Source organism: Rhinichthys klamathensis, unplaced genomic scaffold (assembly GCF_029890125.1).
Source record: "Rhinichthys klamathensis goyatoka isolate OS25496 unplaced genomic scaffold, OSU_Roscu_1.1 h1tg000059l_1, whole genome shotgun sequence".
Classification (NCBI taxonomy): domain Eukaryota; kingdom Metazoa; phylum Chordata; class Actinopteri; order Cypriniformes; family Leuciscidae; genus Rhinichthys; species Rhinichthys klamathensis.
This window is the reverse complement of record NW_026606604.1, coordinates 1,572,623-1,590,571: the sequence shown is the minus strand read 5'-3', so window position 1 is coordinate 1,590,571 and position 17,949 is coordinate 1,572,623. Positions and strand designations below refer to the sequence as shown.

The 17,949-nt window shown below is 35.9% G+C and overlaps 1 protein-coding gene across 2 annotated transcripts; it reads left to right on the top strand.

Annotated features, from left to right (window-relative positions):
• Positions 1 to 4,156: 4,156 nt before the first annotated feature.
• Positions 4,157 to 15,420, top strand: vill (villin-like). 2 transcript variants are annotated; one of them, XM_056248865.1, is made up of 19 exons: positions 4,157 to 4,283; positions 4,428 to 4,502; positions 5,059 to 5,252; positions 5,329 to 5,437; positions 6,533 to 6,643; positions 6,743 to 6,948; positions 9,115 to 9,193; positions 9,278 to 9,376; positions 9,497 to 9,650; positions 9,758 to 9,858; positions 10,395 to 10,532; positions 11,222 to 11,380; positions 11,755 to 11,934; positions 12,692 to 12,837; positions 12,926 to 13,070; positions 13,529 to 13,717; positions 14,740 to 14,799; positions 14,964 to 15,200; positions 15,293 to 15,420. In XM_056248865.1, exons 1-19 carry the CDS (start codon positions 4,215 to 4,217, stop codon positions 15,404 to 15,406), a joined length of 2,565 nt encoding a protein of 854 aa, XP_056104840.1. In that variant the 5' UTR covers positions 4,157 to 4,214; the 3' UTR covers positions 15,407 to 15,420. The 2 variants fall into 2 exon arrangements, with proteins under 2 accessions (XP_056104840.1, XP_056104841.1); XM_056248866.1 differs by lacking the exon at positions 14,740 to 14,799 and having other exon boundaries at positions 4,158 to 4,283.
• Positions 15,421 to 17,949: the final 2,529 nt, after the last annotated feature.

The window sequence follows — 17,949 nt, the reverse complement described above, 5'->3', positions numbered from 1 at the left end:
AAGCCATGAGGGGATTACACACAATGAGTCCATTGTACAGGATCTTTACAGAAGAGTGAATTTAAATATGCTTGGTTTTCCTCAACAAGATGGATTTTGTGTCCTCAGAAATGTGGGCCATGTAGTTAATGAGCAAACTGTGCGCTCGTCTAGTTTGATGCATGATTTGCCATGAACCTTAAGCGGTTCACTTACAGAGAAGCAACTAAAAGACCACCTGTGACAGTAGAGTCATTTTTGGTGGTAAAACTTTGGAAAAGGCAGTTTTTTTTTTTATTAGCCATGAAAATATATGTGGAGGCGGTCAGCTGTGCATTTATACATTATTGAGTTTTTTATCTGTTGAACTTGGAGTCTGAGGTAAGATGTTTGTTTTTTTACATTTTCACAAATATTTAATATTTGATGTCTCAGTTTAAAAGTGAAAAGACCGCTTTAAGGAAAATATTTTGACTCGACCTAACAAAAATTACTTTTTGTTGGTGTAGCCCTATGTAGTCAGATTTAGTCATTAAATATTTTTTCTGACTTAAATAAAACCAGTTAATTCACCCATTTAAACATTTATTTAAGATTTTTACAATATATTTACACTGTCAGTAGTTCCTGATCTCAACGATTAGCTTCAGAATATCCAAATATGGTAACTTAGAAACCTTTGTGAATCACATGACCTTGAGCTTTATGGGCCGTGTGTGTTTGAGAGTATAAAATGACATTTTGAATTTGGGTGCTGTCAGAGAGATGTTTGCCTAAGGTGTCTCTGGGATGGGGGATGAAAGGAACAGCTGAATATGAGCTCTCTTATGTTGGGTTGCTCCTGTTGGAAATGACTCATATCTGTTTGCTTTACTATTGTCATGAATGTTTGTCTATGTGTGTGTTCTGCACCGAGAGGGAAAGACACGCTGTTCTATGCCAGTAGTGAAAAAAATACTCTTAAATCCTAAAGGTTCCTCCTTATGCTTATTTGAGTAATGCAGTAAAACTAAGCGGTTACCACCAACATACTGCCATTGACAAGTTTGTGTTGCTTCACAAACAATTTAATGGATTACTTAACCGGCTGGTTATGTAATAATGACATTGGGGCAATTTTGTCCAAACCTTGTTGATCTCTTTCCCTAAACAGTGTCAGTGAGTTTCTTCACATTAAATTGACTCAGGTGCCTTTTATTGTTAGCATTTGAATATCCTGACATTTAGAAGAGAGAAGCTATAATTGTATGCTGGAAATTGTCCCTAAAGGGAAAAAAATATGAGATGGGAGAAAAAATGATACATTTACATATAAATGATAAAAAATAGCCATATTTTACGATTAAAGGTCAATTATAAAATTCATTACTTTCATTATTAATTGTTATTAGTGATGTTGCTGAATTCGATAGATAGATAGACAGATAGATAGACAGACAGATAGATAGATAGATAGATAGATAGACAGACAGATAGATAGATAGATAGATAGATAGATAGATAGATAGATAGATAGATAGATAGATAGATAGATAGATAGATAGATAGATAGATAGATAGATAGATAGATAGATAGATAGATAGATAGATAGATAGATAGATTGATTTTTCTTTCCATATAAACATCGCCCTCTTCCTCAGAATGGCATTCTGGCCTGCAGTTAAGGTGAAACCTCGAAACCTTAATGAAGCACCACTTTGCCGCTTATCTTTATTTGTTAGCGGCTGATGGGCCGTTTGCCATAGTTTGCCTCTGATATCTGTCCAAGAGCCTCTCGCAGGGGATTCGTTCGCTCAGTCTCTCCATCTGCTGGAGTGGAAGACATTAATCATCGTCTCCTCTCTCTGGCTCTCCTGAGCGTCTGTGTGGCGTTCCCGTCTGATGCCTTCCTTATGATCTAAGAGTGAAAGAGCTGATGTGAGCGGAATCCAGACACGCTTGAGTCTCTCTGACATCCACCAACTTCAAACAAGCTTGTTTTAGATCACTGAGAGAATGCCTGATTGAGACAGGGATTCCTAATTCATGTAACGGGTTAGTTCACCCAAAAATTCAGTTATTAACGCTAATGTTGTTTCAAAACACGTCTGGCATTCATTTTCATTTTCAAAATTGAAAATATAAACAATGTCCTGGTCCATTTTTTTCATGCAAATATAATTTATTGTGAACGGATGCTTTTAACCTTCAAAAAACATGGAAAAACTCCATAAAAGTAGTCTTTTGATTAAAGTTTTTGATCAGTTTTTTTTTTTCTAAAGGTTTATTTATAGGGTTATGTACGTAAGAGGTCAAAGGGACGCCTATTCTTGTCCATATAAAGTCCCGTGTGAGTATTAAGGTGTGTTCTCACCTGTAGGGGTGGACATATACAAGCCCTTCCCTGATCAGCACACATTCACATTCATACATACAGGGAGAGGAAGCCGCTTAGACATTCATCATAACTCATTAATACATCAATACCCTGAACAATACTTACAGGTAAGAACAAAACTATTAGAATTCATGAGTCATTGAATGGTACATTTACAGTTATACAGTTCTTGAAGGATATTTTAAGTATTATACTGTGTGTGCCAAAGTTTTGCATGCTTATTATAAGCAGCAAAACGATATACAATTGTGTGAGATTCAAAAACTGATCTCAAAGTGTCTTTTTTAGCAATACAAGCAGATTTTCTTTAGTCGGTTTTTAGCACATTACTTTGTTATGTGTAACTGAAACTTAAAAATTTGTCATAAAGAATCAAAAGATCCCGCATGACCAAACTCGCACTGGGAAATATGAGACTAAACCATGTAAATGATTAGGACTAATGGAAAAGCCTGTCCACTATTGTTTAAAAAGCTTTGTCAATAGACAGGAAAACCAGTCATTCAGGACAGAAAGCACACAAAACTATTAAATACGCAGTGCTTGTACAGCTTTCGTAATAAGCTGTTTGTCAGAGAGTGATCAGATGAATGTCTTATTTGAATGTAACAGGATCATATGAGAGATTAAAAGCTGTTGAGACAGATATTACTTCTGATTATTAGTAGATTCTGACCAGCTATCTGTGCTTCAGTTCGTCTGTTTTCTCATTGAATGCCAATTTCTGAGAAATTTCTGTTTTGGGTAAATGACTACATTTTTTCATGTGGGTTGGTGTCTTCTATCCTCGCGCTCCTTCTGTGTTCATGCTCCACCCTCAATACAATATTTCAGTCAATATTCTCGCACCCGCAGTTTCTTAGCAACAGCTGCTGTGATTATGAAAGGTCAGCTTTTCTTTTCACTGTTAGCGTTGAGTTTTATGAGAGAGGATTGGTTGATGTGTAGTTGTTGTTTATTTGCGGTGCATTATTTATTTGCAGGCAACCTTCACAGCTTGTCTGAATATGCTTTTTGAATGGATTCTCAAGCAAAGCCCCTAGAAGGACAGGTCAATCTTATATGATAAAATATCTGAAACAGATCTTGGCCATCATATGACTCCAGTGGCAAAATATTTTCCCAATAATGTGTAATGTGAACTGCAACCTGTTCTAAATAGCTTTTAATACAAATTTCTATCGCCAAGTATAGTGTTTGTGTTTACTGAGCAGATTCTTCAATGTGAAATCCATTTGTTGCCATGGTACTGGGTGGCACTGTTTATTAGTGGCACACAATCTCTGGAGGAAGCGAAATCTTCATCCTTTCATAAACCATCTGTTCTCAAGTCACTCAGTGTTATGAGTGATGAAGGAAAAGATTTCTTTTCAAAATATTGCTCCATGATGTTTCACATTTGCAAAGATCTGTCATAACATTTAATTAAAAACTGAAATCTATCTATCTATCTATCTCTATTTGTCTGTCTGTCATTCTGTCGATCAAGCTCTGTCAATAAATTTGTCTCTCTTTTGGTCGATCTGTCTATTTGTCGATCAATCTGTCTGTCTATCAATCTGTATATCTGTCTGTCTGACAATCAATCTGTCCGTCTATCAATCAATCTGTCTGTCTGATGATCAGTCTGTTTATATGTCTGTCTGTCTGACGATTAATCTGTCTGTCGATGGATCCGTCTTTCTGTTGATCGATCTGTCTGCCTGTCTGCCTTTCTAAAGTTAAAATATGCCAATTTGATCCTATTATGTAATGTAGAATATGTGTTTATAAGTGTTATATACGTTTATATATGGTGGATATCTGTTTTAATTCAGATAGTTTGAGCGCTAAGATTTCTTCTCAGAATCCAGCAGAATGACTGAAGCCCAAGATGTGTTTAAAAACATCCAGCGAAAGCCTGGCCTGCAGATCTGGACCATCAGTGTAAGAGACCACTGTTGTTTGCTCCCATTTTTGTCAGCTCTATGATTTAATATTTCTTTTAAAAAACATGAAAACGAGTCAAACTGACATTGCATTTGTTATTATTCATTGTGTTCTATATTATTCTGTTTTCTGTTTCTTTAGAAAATGAAAATGGTCTCTGTCCCAGAGCAAGCATTTGGAATTTTTTTTGAGGGTGACTGCTACATAATTCTTAATGTAAGTAATTTAGTGCTTTCAGAATACTTACTATACATGAAAACTTTCGAACAAGTCCAGTTGACAATAATCTCATTGAACTTTGTCCAGTTGAACACAAAGGAAGTTATCATTACGGAATTTTTAAAGCTACTCCTTTTCCAATGATAATGCATAGTGATTTTTCTTGGTTAATTTTTTTTTTATTTTTTTTATAATTATAAAATATTATATATATAATGAATATACAATGTAGTGCTGTCAAATCGATTAATCGCATCTAACATAAAAGTTTGTAAAAATATATATGTGTGTTTTGTGTGTGTATTTAGCTATGTATGTAGGCCTATGTATATACCTACATATATATTATGTATTTACAAACTTTTATGTTAGATGTGATTAATCGAGATTAATCAATTTGACAGCACTATTTAAATTATAAATAACAATTTGAGTTAATGAATTGATTAAATTATTTATTATTACTGATGTACTAAAAATATGTGCATGATACCTTCTTTAACATGGGTGTATCTGTCCTCACTCCTCAAGCATTTTGTCCTGTCTCATCCAGGTGAGCAACATCACCACACAATCCACTGATATCCACTACTGGATAGGCAACACTTCCTCTCAGGATGAGCAGGGAGCCGCAGCCATCTATGTAACCCAACTGGATGAGTATCTCGACGGCAGTCCGGTCCAGTACCGGGAGGTCCAGGGATGTGAATCAGCCAAATTCAAAAGCTACTTCAAGAGTGGCCTCATGTGAGTGAAAGTAAAATATTTTGGCTTGCTCATGCCAATTCCATTTAATGGTCTGATTATGTCCTGTTTCCTGCAGATATAAAAAAGGTGGTGTGGGATCGGGATTCACTCATGTGGAGACCAATATGTACAACATTCAGCGTCTGCTCCACGTCAAAGGGACAAAACACGTGACCGCCAGAGAGGTGACCTACTGTACCAGACACCTCTAACTGCAATGCAAAATGACGATTTCTTCTAGTGAAGGCTAAGATCATGAATATTAAAAAGTTGATGCTTTCTTGGTAACCGAGCATATAGTCCCAAACCCTAATTAATAATCATGAGCCACCCCTTCCTCATAGAATATTTACAACCAGGCCAGCTGACAGTCTTGCCTGGGCCCGGGACAAGATAATCTTAGATGGGCCCCCCCACGCCCAGAAAACAAATAAAAAGCTTTTATGTAACTCAAATATTAGATTTTTTTCCACAAATATGCCTATTTTATTTATTTTTTAACAATTATTCCATAATTTAATGAGGGCCCAGTTGGATTAACATAGATGTTGTACTTGGTGAAAATCAAGTTCACCGTGATAAAGGAAAATATATTTTTATGTGAGCAAAAAAGCATAATATTAAAAGGATAACATGCAGTTTGAAAAATTAAATAATAGGCTTGTGTGTTGTCACTGCACTAAAGCTGAAGCAAATGGTTAAAATTCTAAATTCAATATAAATGAACTGTATATAAATACATTTTAAAAAATAATATACTGTGTATATATATATATATATATACTGTATATATATATATATATATATATATATATATATATATATATATACTGTATATATATATATAACTGTTTTTTTTTTCTTTTTGAGAGAGATAGAGAGAGAGAGACCCCAATTTGAAAACCCATGTTTTAACAGAACACTGCAGACAACCTTTTAAGCTTGAGTTGATTTATAAATGTGGTCAAAGCACAGATTTTCATATTGCAGACTAAGGGCCAACATTAAGAGTCTCTGTAAATGAAGCGGTCAGACTCAAAATGATTGAATTTAAAGTGTAAAAAGGTCAAGAATCTTGTCTCTGCATCGCTACTTGTCCTCATGCCTTCTGATGTTTCTCTTACTTGGCTCAGATCCTGGTCTTTTAGGTTGTCGATTTCAGAAAAAAACAGGAAGTGGTATTCAGAGCTGAACAGGACCTTTTTTATTTCTAGCCAGTACTGACTGAACTGAAAGGGAATTTTAGTGGGCTGTGTGTGTGTGTGTGTGTGCCTCTGCAGGTGGATGTTTCCTGGAGCAGTTTTAATCTAGGGGACATATTCCTTCTGGACTTGGGAAAAGCAATAATTCAATGGAACGGTCCTCAAAGCAATAGACAAGAAAAATTAAAGGTAATTGAAGTAACAGGGGAAGACACTGCGCTGGATGTCTAATAAAATGAGGAATTGATTGATTTCTATTGGGTTCCTCTCCTCTCCTGTCTTTTGTAGGCTGTTCTGTTGGCCCAGGACATCCGGGACCGAGAGCGTGGAGGCCGGGCTCAGATTGGTGTGATTGAGGGTGGGCAGGAAGAAGCCTCTGTTGACCTGATGAAGATCATGAAATCTGTTTTGGGTCAGAGGACTGTTAACCTGAAAGAAGCAATCCCTGATGACAAACCAGACCAAAACCAGAACTCTATCGTCAAACTCTACCAGTATGATCGATCTATCTATCTATCTATCTATCTATCTATCTATCTATCTATCTATCTATCTATCTATCTATCTATCTATCTATCTATCTATCTATCTATCTATCTATCTATCTATCTATCTATCTATCTATCTATCTATCTATCTATCTATGATCTATCTATCTATCTATCTATTTATCTATCTATCTATCTATCTATCTATCTATCTATCTAAATCAGAAAAAGTAATTTTGTAAAATGCAAAAAAATCAAGAATCTGTGATTTGTTCATTCTATTTAACCTTTTATTAGCTGACAAAAGTACAAAGAAACGTTTTCCAATGTTTTCACTGACCAACATAATTGTATTTTGTAAATATGAATAAATTTAGAATTTGATGGCTGCAACACACCCCAAAAAAGTTAGGACAGAGACCAAATAAAAGTGAAAAGATTATCCAAATTAGATTATCCAACTATTTTGAAAAAGTCCACAATGAGCAGGTGAATTGGTAATAGTTGAGGGTATCATGTTTGGGTGTAAAAGTGCTTCTCAGTCTTTTTAAGCAAAGATGGCTCATGGCCATCACTTTGTGCCAAATATCTTGAGAGAATTGTCAAACAATTAAAAAAATCACATTTCTCAATGCAAGATTGGAAAGCATTTATGCCTTTCATCATCTTCCATACATAATATTGTCACAAGATTCAGGGAATCCAGAGAAATCTCAGTCTGTGTTGGGTAAGGGAGGAGACCTCTATTGAATGTGCGTGACCTTTGAGCCCTCAGATGGCATTGCACAAGATACCATCATGCTACTTTGTCAAATACAGCCATATGTGCTCAGAAGTAATTTGGAAAACCATTTTCACTGAACACAGTCTGACGCTGCATCAAGAAATGCCACTTGAATCTCTGTTACGCAAGGAGAAAGCTTTACATCAGTTCTATGTGGAGATGCCGGCGAGTTCTCTGGGCTTGAGCTCATCGCAGATGGTCCAGAAGAAAGTGGAAATGTCTGCTCTGGTCAGATGAATCCATGTTTCAGGTTGTTTTTGGGAGAAAATGGAATCGAGTTCTCAGTCCCAAAGACGAAAGGGACCAACCCGACTTTCACCAGCGACAGGTGCAAAAGCAAACATCTGTCCTGGAATTGAGGTGCATCATTGCAAACGTTATGGGTAACTTGCATTATTGTGAAGGTACCATTGACATGGAGGCATATATTTGGATTATACAGAGACATAAACTGCCATCAAGATGACATCTTTCCTGGGAAGCAAGACAATGCCAGGCCTCATTCTGCACGTGCTACAACTGAGTGGTTTCTAGACACTCTGCACCATAGAAGGGATGTGCCTGGCTGTTTACTGCAGTCCAGATATGCAGTCCTTATGGAAAATGTATGACCCATCATGAAAAGGAGAATCAGGCAATGATGACCACAGACTGTTGAGCGGCTGTCTTATCAGACAAGATTGGGCAAATATTCCACTAGCAAAACTCCAACAATTAGTATCCTCAACTCCCAAATGATTAAAAAGTGCAATTAAAAGGAAAGGTGATGTGACACAGTGGTAAACATGTCTCTGTCACAACTTTTTTGGGGTGTGTTGCAGCCATCAAAATCAAAATTTGTTCATATTTACAAAATACAATTATGTTGGTCAATGAAAACATTGGAAAACTTTTCTTTGTACTTTTGTCTGTTAAAAAAAGGTTAAAAAAGAATGAACAAATAATAGATTCTTGATTTTATTGCATTTTACAAAATGTCCCAACTTTTTCTGATTTGGGGTTGTATCTATCTATCTATCTATCTATCTATCTATCTATCTATCTATCTATCTATCTATCTATCTATCTATCTATCTATCTATCTATCTATCTATCTATCTATCTATCTATCTTTCATCTATCTATCATCTGTCCGTCTGTCTGTCTAACAATCATCTGTCTATCTATCATCTGTCTGTTTATCTTTCATCTATCCATCTGTCTGTCTGTCTGTCTATCTATCTATGACCTGTCTACAGTATCTATTGCTATTTGTGATTATTTGATGTTTCTAATGATGATGTTGATAATTAATCGATCATTCAGAGCTAGGGTTTAATTATGTAACACTGTCCTTAATTAACATTCTATTCTATTATACTGTATTAACATTAATAATTCATTCTCAGTGTGTCTGATGCCAGTGGTCAGCTGTTGGTACAGGAAGTGGCTGCCAGTCCACTGACCCAGGATTTGCTTTGTTCCACGGTGAGACACATGATGTCTACCAAATCACTATACCAGTATCACTATACGACACACAACTAACTGTGGATTATGTTTTGTTTGCAGGATTGCTATTTTTTAGATCAAGGTGGCAACTCAATAATGGTCTGGAAGGGAAAAGGAGCATCAGACGAAGAGCGACGCTCGGCACTGAGTCGAGCGGTTGTAAGTATCTGTGTTTGCGAATTACCATTAATCTGCAAAGTAGTATTTTTTATTTTAAAAGGACCAAAATCACTTCTCAAATTGTGTCATAATTGGTGCACACGAATAATCGTCCCTCAGGGCTTTATAAAAGCAAAGAACTACCCGTCCAACACTAAAGTGGAAGTAATGAGTGAAGGAGGAGAGTCTGCCATGTTTAAACATCTCTTCAAGTCCTGGAAAGAAAAAAGTCAAACCCACGGCCTAGGAAAGATCCATGCAGTAGGAAAGATAGGTGATTCGTCATTCAGCATTATTTTTGTGAGAGTGTAGATGTTTCAGTATTGTCATTTTAGTAAATTCATCATAACGTGTTGTTTGTATACACATCTGTTATCGCAGCTAAAGTGGATCAGGTGAAGTTTGACGTAATGGAGCTTCACGCCCAGCCAAAGCTGGCTGCTCAGGAGCGGATGGTGGATGATGCTTCAGGACACGTTCAGGTATGGTGCTAGCCTGGGAAAACCCGGCAAATTTAGATTTGCTCTGAAAGTTAGTCTGGTAATTCAAGCCCATTTCCAATCCGTCGAAATCGAGGCACCGATCAGAAACGTTGGGGCGGGCTTTACACGATGACGACAGCGCTGGGATTTTGAAGCAGATTTTGTAGCCTACATTACAAAGATGGATGCCGCCGTCGAACATCACTCGTTCGAATCAGCTATTGCGTCTGTTTTAAGCGATTTGAACGTTTCCTTTTTGTTAAAAACCGAGCAAAGAACAACACTCGGAGATGTTTCTGCCGCTCTGCATACGTCATCTCCTTCATCGCTCTGATTGGGTTTAGGTCTATCCGCGACGTCCGTTGGTGACGCCCCTCTGGGAATGATTTGTCTATGATGACGCTTTGCCAGACCATAACTCAGTTATAACTGAGAATGGTCTGGTTTTAACCAGGCTAGTATGGTGCAATAATAATACCTGAATTCAGAAGTTTGGGCCTGCTGTCACACTGTTATCTCCACTGCTTTGTGTTCAGATTTGGCGGATTGAGAATCTTGAACTGAAGGAGGTGGACCGAAGCACTTATGGACAGTTCTATGGTGGAGACTGTTATCTAGTGCTGTACACTTACAACAGAGCCAACAAACCTCAGTACATCCTCTACATGTGGCAGGTGAGGAGCATAACGTACTCTGGGCCCTATCATACACCCGGTGCAATGTAGCGCCCTAAGTGCACTTGCACCGTGCGCTTTAGACCATGCACTTAGATTGTTAAAATAGGGCCCTCTATCTACAACTGTAATAATGTTATTTTATGTCATAATGAGGAGAAAACATATAACAGTCTGTAGAGCAACACAGTTACAGATCCAGTTACAGATCCAAGTTTGGACAATAAAATCACACTAATTAATTTCATTGCATTAGATAACAAAACATCACACTAAGTGGCATCCACAATCAAATAATACTGGAGATTTTCTTAAAGCTGCCTATTGGTCAGCTGATTTCAATTGAACGTCTCAGTCAGTTCCCCACACATATCAACTTTTTGTGAATCATTTTGCTGTAAAAGTGGGTTTGTGCTATATGTATTTCAAATAAATGGCACTTTAATATTTGTTATATAATGCAAAGACAGTCATAGGATGTCATTTTAGTATGACATAAATATTTTGAGCCACTGTATATAAAATACTATATGGCTACAGTAGAAAATAAACAATGCAGTATTTCTAAAGTTTGAACTCTACATAAATTATATTCACTCGGATTGACCTGTAAAACTAGACTTAGACTGTGTTATAATCTGGATCTACACATTGGAGACCCTATGACATGAAGCATGTGTTCTCCGCAGGGTCGCCATGCCACACAGGATGAGGTGACGGCATGCGCTTATCAAGCGGTGAATTTGGATAACAAATACAATGGAGCCCCAACACAGGTCAGAGTGGTCATGGGAAAAGAGCCCAGACACTTCCTGGCCATCTTTAAGGCCAGACTCATCATATTTGAGGTGATTGTCCCTTCATTCCAATGGAACATTTAGCTCTAAATTGTACATTATTTTATGATTTTATCACTTTTAGGATTCCAAATCAAATATTTATTTACTTGCTTACATATTCTGCCATAGGATTTATTTTAAATGAAATTATTCTTGCTTCTTTTGAGTAATCTATGAGTTTACTTTTTCTTAAAGTAACAATAATAACCATTATTACTGACATTATCAAACATTTTTACAATATGTAATCCTTAACAATCGTTAGTTATAAATAATTAGAACCGTCATTTTCATCTATATTCCTATTTGAATGAGCTACATTTATTATTGAGCATTTCTTTTGTCAGTGCTCTTGACCCACTGACGTGTTGATGCTTTCTTAGGGTGGGACAGGCAGACCGGGTGTTGTGAACCCTGACCCTGGTGCCCGGCTCTTTCAGGTCAGAGGAACACATGAGATGAACACCAAGGCAACAGAGGTGCCCGCCCGAGCTTCCTCTCTCAACACCAATGATGTATTTCTGTTCAAAACTCATCAGACTGTGTTCCTGTGGTATGGAAAGGTGAGTAAAAATACACAATAAATAAATAATAACTTTAAATAAATAAATAAATGTGTAAATAAATATACACTCAAACTAAAATGTGTGAAATTACAAGAAGCAATTATACTTCAGCAAAAATGTATTAATTACATTAAATATATAAATGAATTAATCATAATGAATAGAATGTAAATTCTTAAATATATATATATATATATATATTAATTAGAGCTGTCAAATCGATTAATCACAATTAATCGCATCTAACATGAAAGTTTGTAAATATAATATACTGTATACATATACAGTGTGTGTATGTGTATATACACACATATATTATATATTTACATACTTTTACGTTAGATGCGATTAATGGGTATTTATTGATTTGACAGAACTCTTAAATGTGTGTGTGTGTGTGTGTGTGTGTGTGGATCAGGTAATCCCTACGTTATGTGGACAAAGTGTCCCACCAAATTTGGCAATAGGCTATCCGAAATCCTTGTGGGGACATGTTTTGGTCCCAATGAGGTGTGTGTGTGTGTGTGTGTATGAGGAAAACAGCTAATCATTTTTTTTTTTTTTTTTTTTTGAAAATTGAAAAAATGCAGAATGTTTTCTGTGTGGGTTCAGGGTTGTGCTTAGGGTTAGGGGATGGAATATACAGTTTGTGCAGTATAAAAATCAATATGCCTATGGAAAGTCTCCATAAAGCATGAAAACCCAACGTGTGTGTGTGTGTGTGTGTGTGTGTGTGTGTTTATGTTTCCCACAGGGCTGCAGTGGAGATGAGAGGGAGATGGGGAAAGCAGTAGCTGATTTGCTTTCTGAGCAGGATAAGCAGAATGTGATGGAAGGACAGGAACCAGCTGCTTTCTGGGTGGCTTTGGGAGGGAAAGCTCCATATGCCAGTGACAAGAGGTACAACCAGAAAAACATGAGCTCATACTTTAACTCAACTCAGAGGACAGTTGATCGTTTCCACTGACTTTCTCTGTATCTCCCCCAGATTGGAGAAAGAAGTGGCACCTCACGATCCTCGTCTGTTTGAATGCTCCAATCAGACGGGCCGATTCCTCATGACAGAAGTGTCTGACTTCTCTCAGGACGATCTGGATGAGGATGATGTCATGCTATTAGACACCTGGGAGGAGGTGGGTTGTGTGAGGTCATGCTGTCGGCTTCTTTTGCATGCCGCTGGGGTGAAATGGCCGTGCCGTTCTGGGTTATGCAAAAGAAACAGAGAAAAATTACATCAAACAACAATTCCACTGTATGTTTTGAGTATTAAGTTACTCTAACCAAGGGGTTTTCAAACCGGGGAAGAAAAATTGTTAAAAAAAAGGAAAGTAGGAACAAAAAAGAATATATTTATATATATATATATATATATATATATATATATATTCATTTAATCCTTTGACTAAGCTTATTTTAATTTATTGACAGCTATGGTTTTATGTTAATACAAACTAGGCTAATTTATAAATAAATGGGTTTTTGCTAATTAAATTGTATAGCTGGCTTTATATAGGGGTCCTGTTTGAAGGGGTTGTCAAAATTGGGGGCTGTAGCATGAAAAAGTTTTGATGCTAAAACTCTTCTTCCTCAGATTTGCCTTTGGATTGGCAACTCAGCCAACCAGTACGAGATTCAGGAGTCCTATAGCAGTGCAGTGGACTATCTTAAAACCCACCCAGCAGGACGGGACCCTGGAACACCGATCTCCACTGTTAAACAAGGCTATGAGCCTCCTACCTTCACCGGCTGGTTTAATGCTTGGGATGCTCACAAGTGGAGCGTGAGTCGAGCAGGCTGAAGTTGCCCAGCAGGGGGCAGTAATGCACAACACAAAGTCACTAACAAACTAACAGAATCTCTCAATCCACATAATTGTTTGTTGATTCTCACTTAATTATCATCATCAACATGAAAGCAAAATGGACCCTTTTTACTTTCATAAGGAATTTTCCTGGTCTTTTTGTGCATGACTTTTTATTCTATGTCGATATTCCAAAATAGGCCTGTCACGATCACGAATTTTGCTGACTATTTATTGTCTTGCAATTAATGATTTAAATAGTTTTTTTTTTAAATTGGGTTTGTATATTATATAATAATAAATTATAATATTCTAGGCCTGAATGATTTACTTTATTATTGTGAAGAAAAAAACAATTATTTATATAATATAATATAAAATAATATAGTTGTGTTTTTGATGGCAACTTTAATAATAAATAATTTAACAAATAATAAATTGTGAGTAAATCGAATAACCACGATCAAACAAATAATTAATAATTGCAACAGGTCTAATTCCAAATAATGTTTTTATGAAAATAACTTGATCAGCCTCTGACACAACTTTCCTTTTCATTCACGCAGGCTATTCATTCATATTAACCGAAAGCCAATATTATACAAGCCAATTCCTTCTCAAAACTCTAGTAATAATAATAATAATAATATTGGAAAAATAATAGTTGAATATTATCATCATCATCATCATATTTAGAGAAGAAATTGGCTATTAAAAATAATAATAATTATTATTATTTTATATTATTATTGGTAGAAGTAGTAGGATATTATCACATTCAGGCCACGTTTACTTTTCACAATCCAACATATTCCTAATGGTTAACTTTAAATCAAATTCCGCCGCCTTTTCTCTGGTTGAATATTCAAATATTATGAAAGTAAAATTGGTTCCGAGTGCCATGTTATGTTGAGTTGAAATACTTTTTGTCCACCCTCACACCACATAATGAATTAATGTTACAAAGAGAGACACTTTTTCAGTTTCACTCTATATTGTAGGGAGGCCTTTCATATGAGGAGATGAAAAGCAAGCTGGGTGATATTTCGCAAATCACTGTGGTAAAAAGTTTTCACCTTACTGATCAAATACTTGTTCTTGATGTCAACAGATGCATTTGAATTGATTCATCTTATTTGATTAAATTGATTATCTAATTACATTTAGACATGGTCTACACACTTATGTGCAGATCTAAACATAATGTTGACCTCATTTCCTGTAGAATCTCAACAACACAGACCTGAATAAGAAGACAGGAGGAGGTGCGGGGAGCTACAGCGCTCCGGGAGGACCGGAGAATATAAGGTCCCATAACCAGCGGATGTCCTCTTCCATCTCCAATGCACATGCAGACCAGTCTCCCACCAGAGCAAAGCCTTTTGGGATGCACCATTCTGAGCTAGCTCAAACACCTAACGTTAACCAGCTGCGTCAAGGAGAGGACCCTGGAAAACGAGAGGTGGGTGCTGAAACATTTTTGGTTGGTATGATAAAGTCTACGATTTATCATGTGTTGGTAACATTTTTTCTCCTACACTGTCTTTATTTCAGGAATTTTTGACTGACGCAGAATTTGAGAATCTTCTCGGCTGCTGCCGTAATAATTTCCAGCGACTGCCTAAATGGCGTCAGAATGACCTTAAAAAGAAAGCAGGACTGTTTTGATTTTATTTTACTATAATGAGTTAAGTTGGGTCTTAAATGACTCACTATGCACCTATACACTATGTACTTATGCAATATGTATTGGTTATTTTGTCATTCAACGTCAGAGTCTGACGCCCCTCCCCCTCTGCTGACGTAATTAAAGTTGCAAAAGTTGAGTGCACGAGGTGTCTAACATTCCACTTCATTTAGTGCATTATCCGGGTATTTAAAGTGCACTTTTTCTTTTTTAAATTTTCATTGTGAATACACTACTCGCCCTATTTATACTTAAAAACGTCAGAGTAGTGCATAAGCACACAAATTGGGACGCACCTATAAATTCTGATCTTCAGACAAGATTAATGTGCTTCTTGGGTATTTTTGGGCTAGAAGACTGTAACCTATGCACTGTTATAGATTTATTTATTCATCAAAGAAATGTTTCGACACATTAAAAGTGAACATTTGAGGTATAAGACCTAATAGAAATGCTTTGTAAATGTCTTGCACACAAATGATACACCACCAAAATGATGGATTCTGATATTATCAGTCACGTTCAGCATGTCTAAATGCCTTTTAGTACTAATAAAAACAAGACTGTATGGCAAGAAATGTTTTTGAGATGTTTAATTCAGTTTTTAATGAATGTAATGGTTTATCACAGCATTTTAGAGTCAGTAAAGCCATTTCTTTCCTGTTAGGAGGACGTCAGAACAGGACATGAGAAACAGATGTTGTTATGGCTTAATATTACTGATGTAACAACTTTCCTATAAGGCACATTAGTTCAAGAACAACATAAAAATAGAAATATTTCTAGAGCAGATAAAAAGCAATAATACCTCACACCAACAACAACGAATACAAAATAAACACCTTAAAAATATAAAAGACACCTAGGTAAATGTATAACTTTTTTCCATTCTTTTATGTTATACACACGTGTAGTGCAACACTCCGACTGCTCTGATATGATAACTAGACACACACCTGCTGTTCAGATTCTCATAACATGATTATGAACATTAGCTGAACATATTTATCAGAAAATAATGGATAGCATGTATTGGTAATATGTGGTAAATGGTTAGTTTGTATCCTGAGTTCACATAAAGAACATGTTGTATTAAAACTGAGCATTAGCCATTGTAAGCCACTTTAAAAAAATATTGACCACACAGTAATAAACAAAATTATTACAGTTTAACACATTTCACACAACACTGAACACATGGGTGCTATTGTTAAGATTAAATCTCCTCTTTACGGGTACGTTTACAAGACAACGATGAACTAAAAATGGAAAAGTTTTTGCTTTGTGTTTTTTTCTGCATACAGGCGACGTTTTCAAAACGATCCCCGTTCACACGGATCCGCGAAAACGATTAAAAGCGCTGTATTATTCTGCCAGCCCAGTTGTTGGCGATGCCACTTTGTAAAAAAAATACTACGCACCTAGACTAAAGTCGTAATGCGCATGACGTCACCGTTTTCACAAATTCGTGTTTTTTTTGGTTAACACAGAGACAATAACAATATTGTTTTCAAAAACACAGATTTTGAAACCCATTTTTAAAAGTTTGCGTTTTCAGGCCCCAAAAATGCCGTTGTCATGTAGATGAAAATAAAAAGTTTTCCATTTTTAGTTGAAAATGGTGTTGTGTAAATCATAGATATGTATATATATATATTATGATATAGATATCTATGGTGTAAAAGGCACCTAAGATATAATTTTGACTAAAATAAAGGGCTTTTACACTTTTTATGCCTTAACTTTTTTAACTTTTGAATGTGGGTTTCAAAGTGCAAGTTTTTGAAAATGATACTTTTATCGTCTCCGTGTAAACTACAAAAACGTGAATTTGTCATGCGCATGCACAATCCGTGTTCAGTATATAGGCGTGTAGTGTTTCTTTACAAAGTGACATCGCCAACTACTGGCCTGACATCCATAATCCAGCATTTTTGCAGATTCGTGTGAATCATATCTGAATCATCATATCTGTACGTGAAAAAGACGGTTTAGTTTTTAGTACATAAGACTTCTAGGTGATGTTTAGCCAAGAACACAATTTCATTGATAATTCGATAGAAATAATATACAAACACTGTTGAAATACTCTGTTACTGTAATGTAAAAGGCATCAGTGTAGTATATTTTTGAATACATACTTTTTAATATTAAAACATAAGAGTGTTAGGTAAAATATATTGTCCAATTACAAATCTTTGACAGTAAACTGTTTTGAATGAGTTTTTTGGTGATAAACACACTACTGATTCAGACAGGAAAGAGACTGTAACATGTTTACTTTTTTACTAAACTGCTTTAAACTTTTAACATTTTCTGCACTGACTGTAGGGTAAAATCTGTGTAAATCTCCAAAATTGACTTCAATATGGTAAAATTGAGCTGAAAGTACTACTTTCTTAATGTTAGCCAAAGGCAAAAAATAAAAATTAGTTAAATAAAATATTACATTTTTAATTTTTCTAATTCACTTAAAATATATAAAAAAATATTTTATATTTTAAAATATATAAAATAGACTACA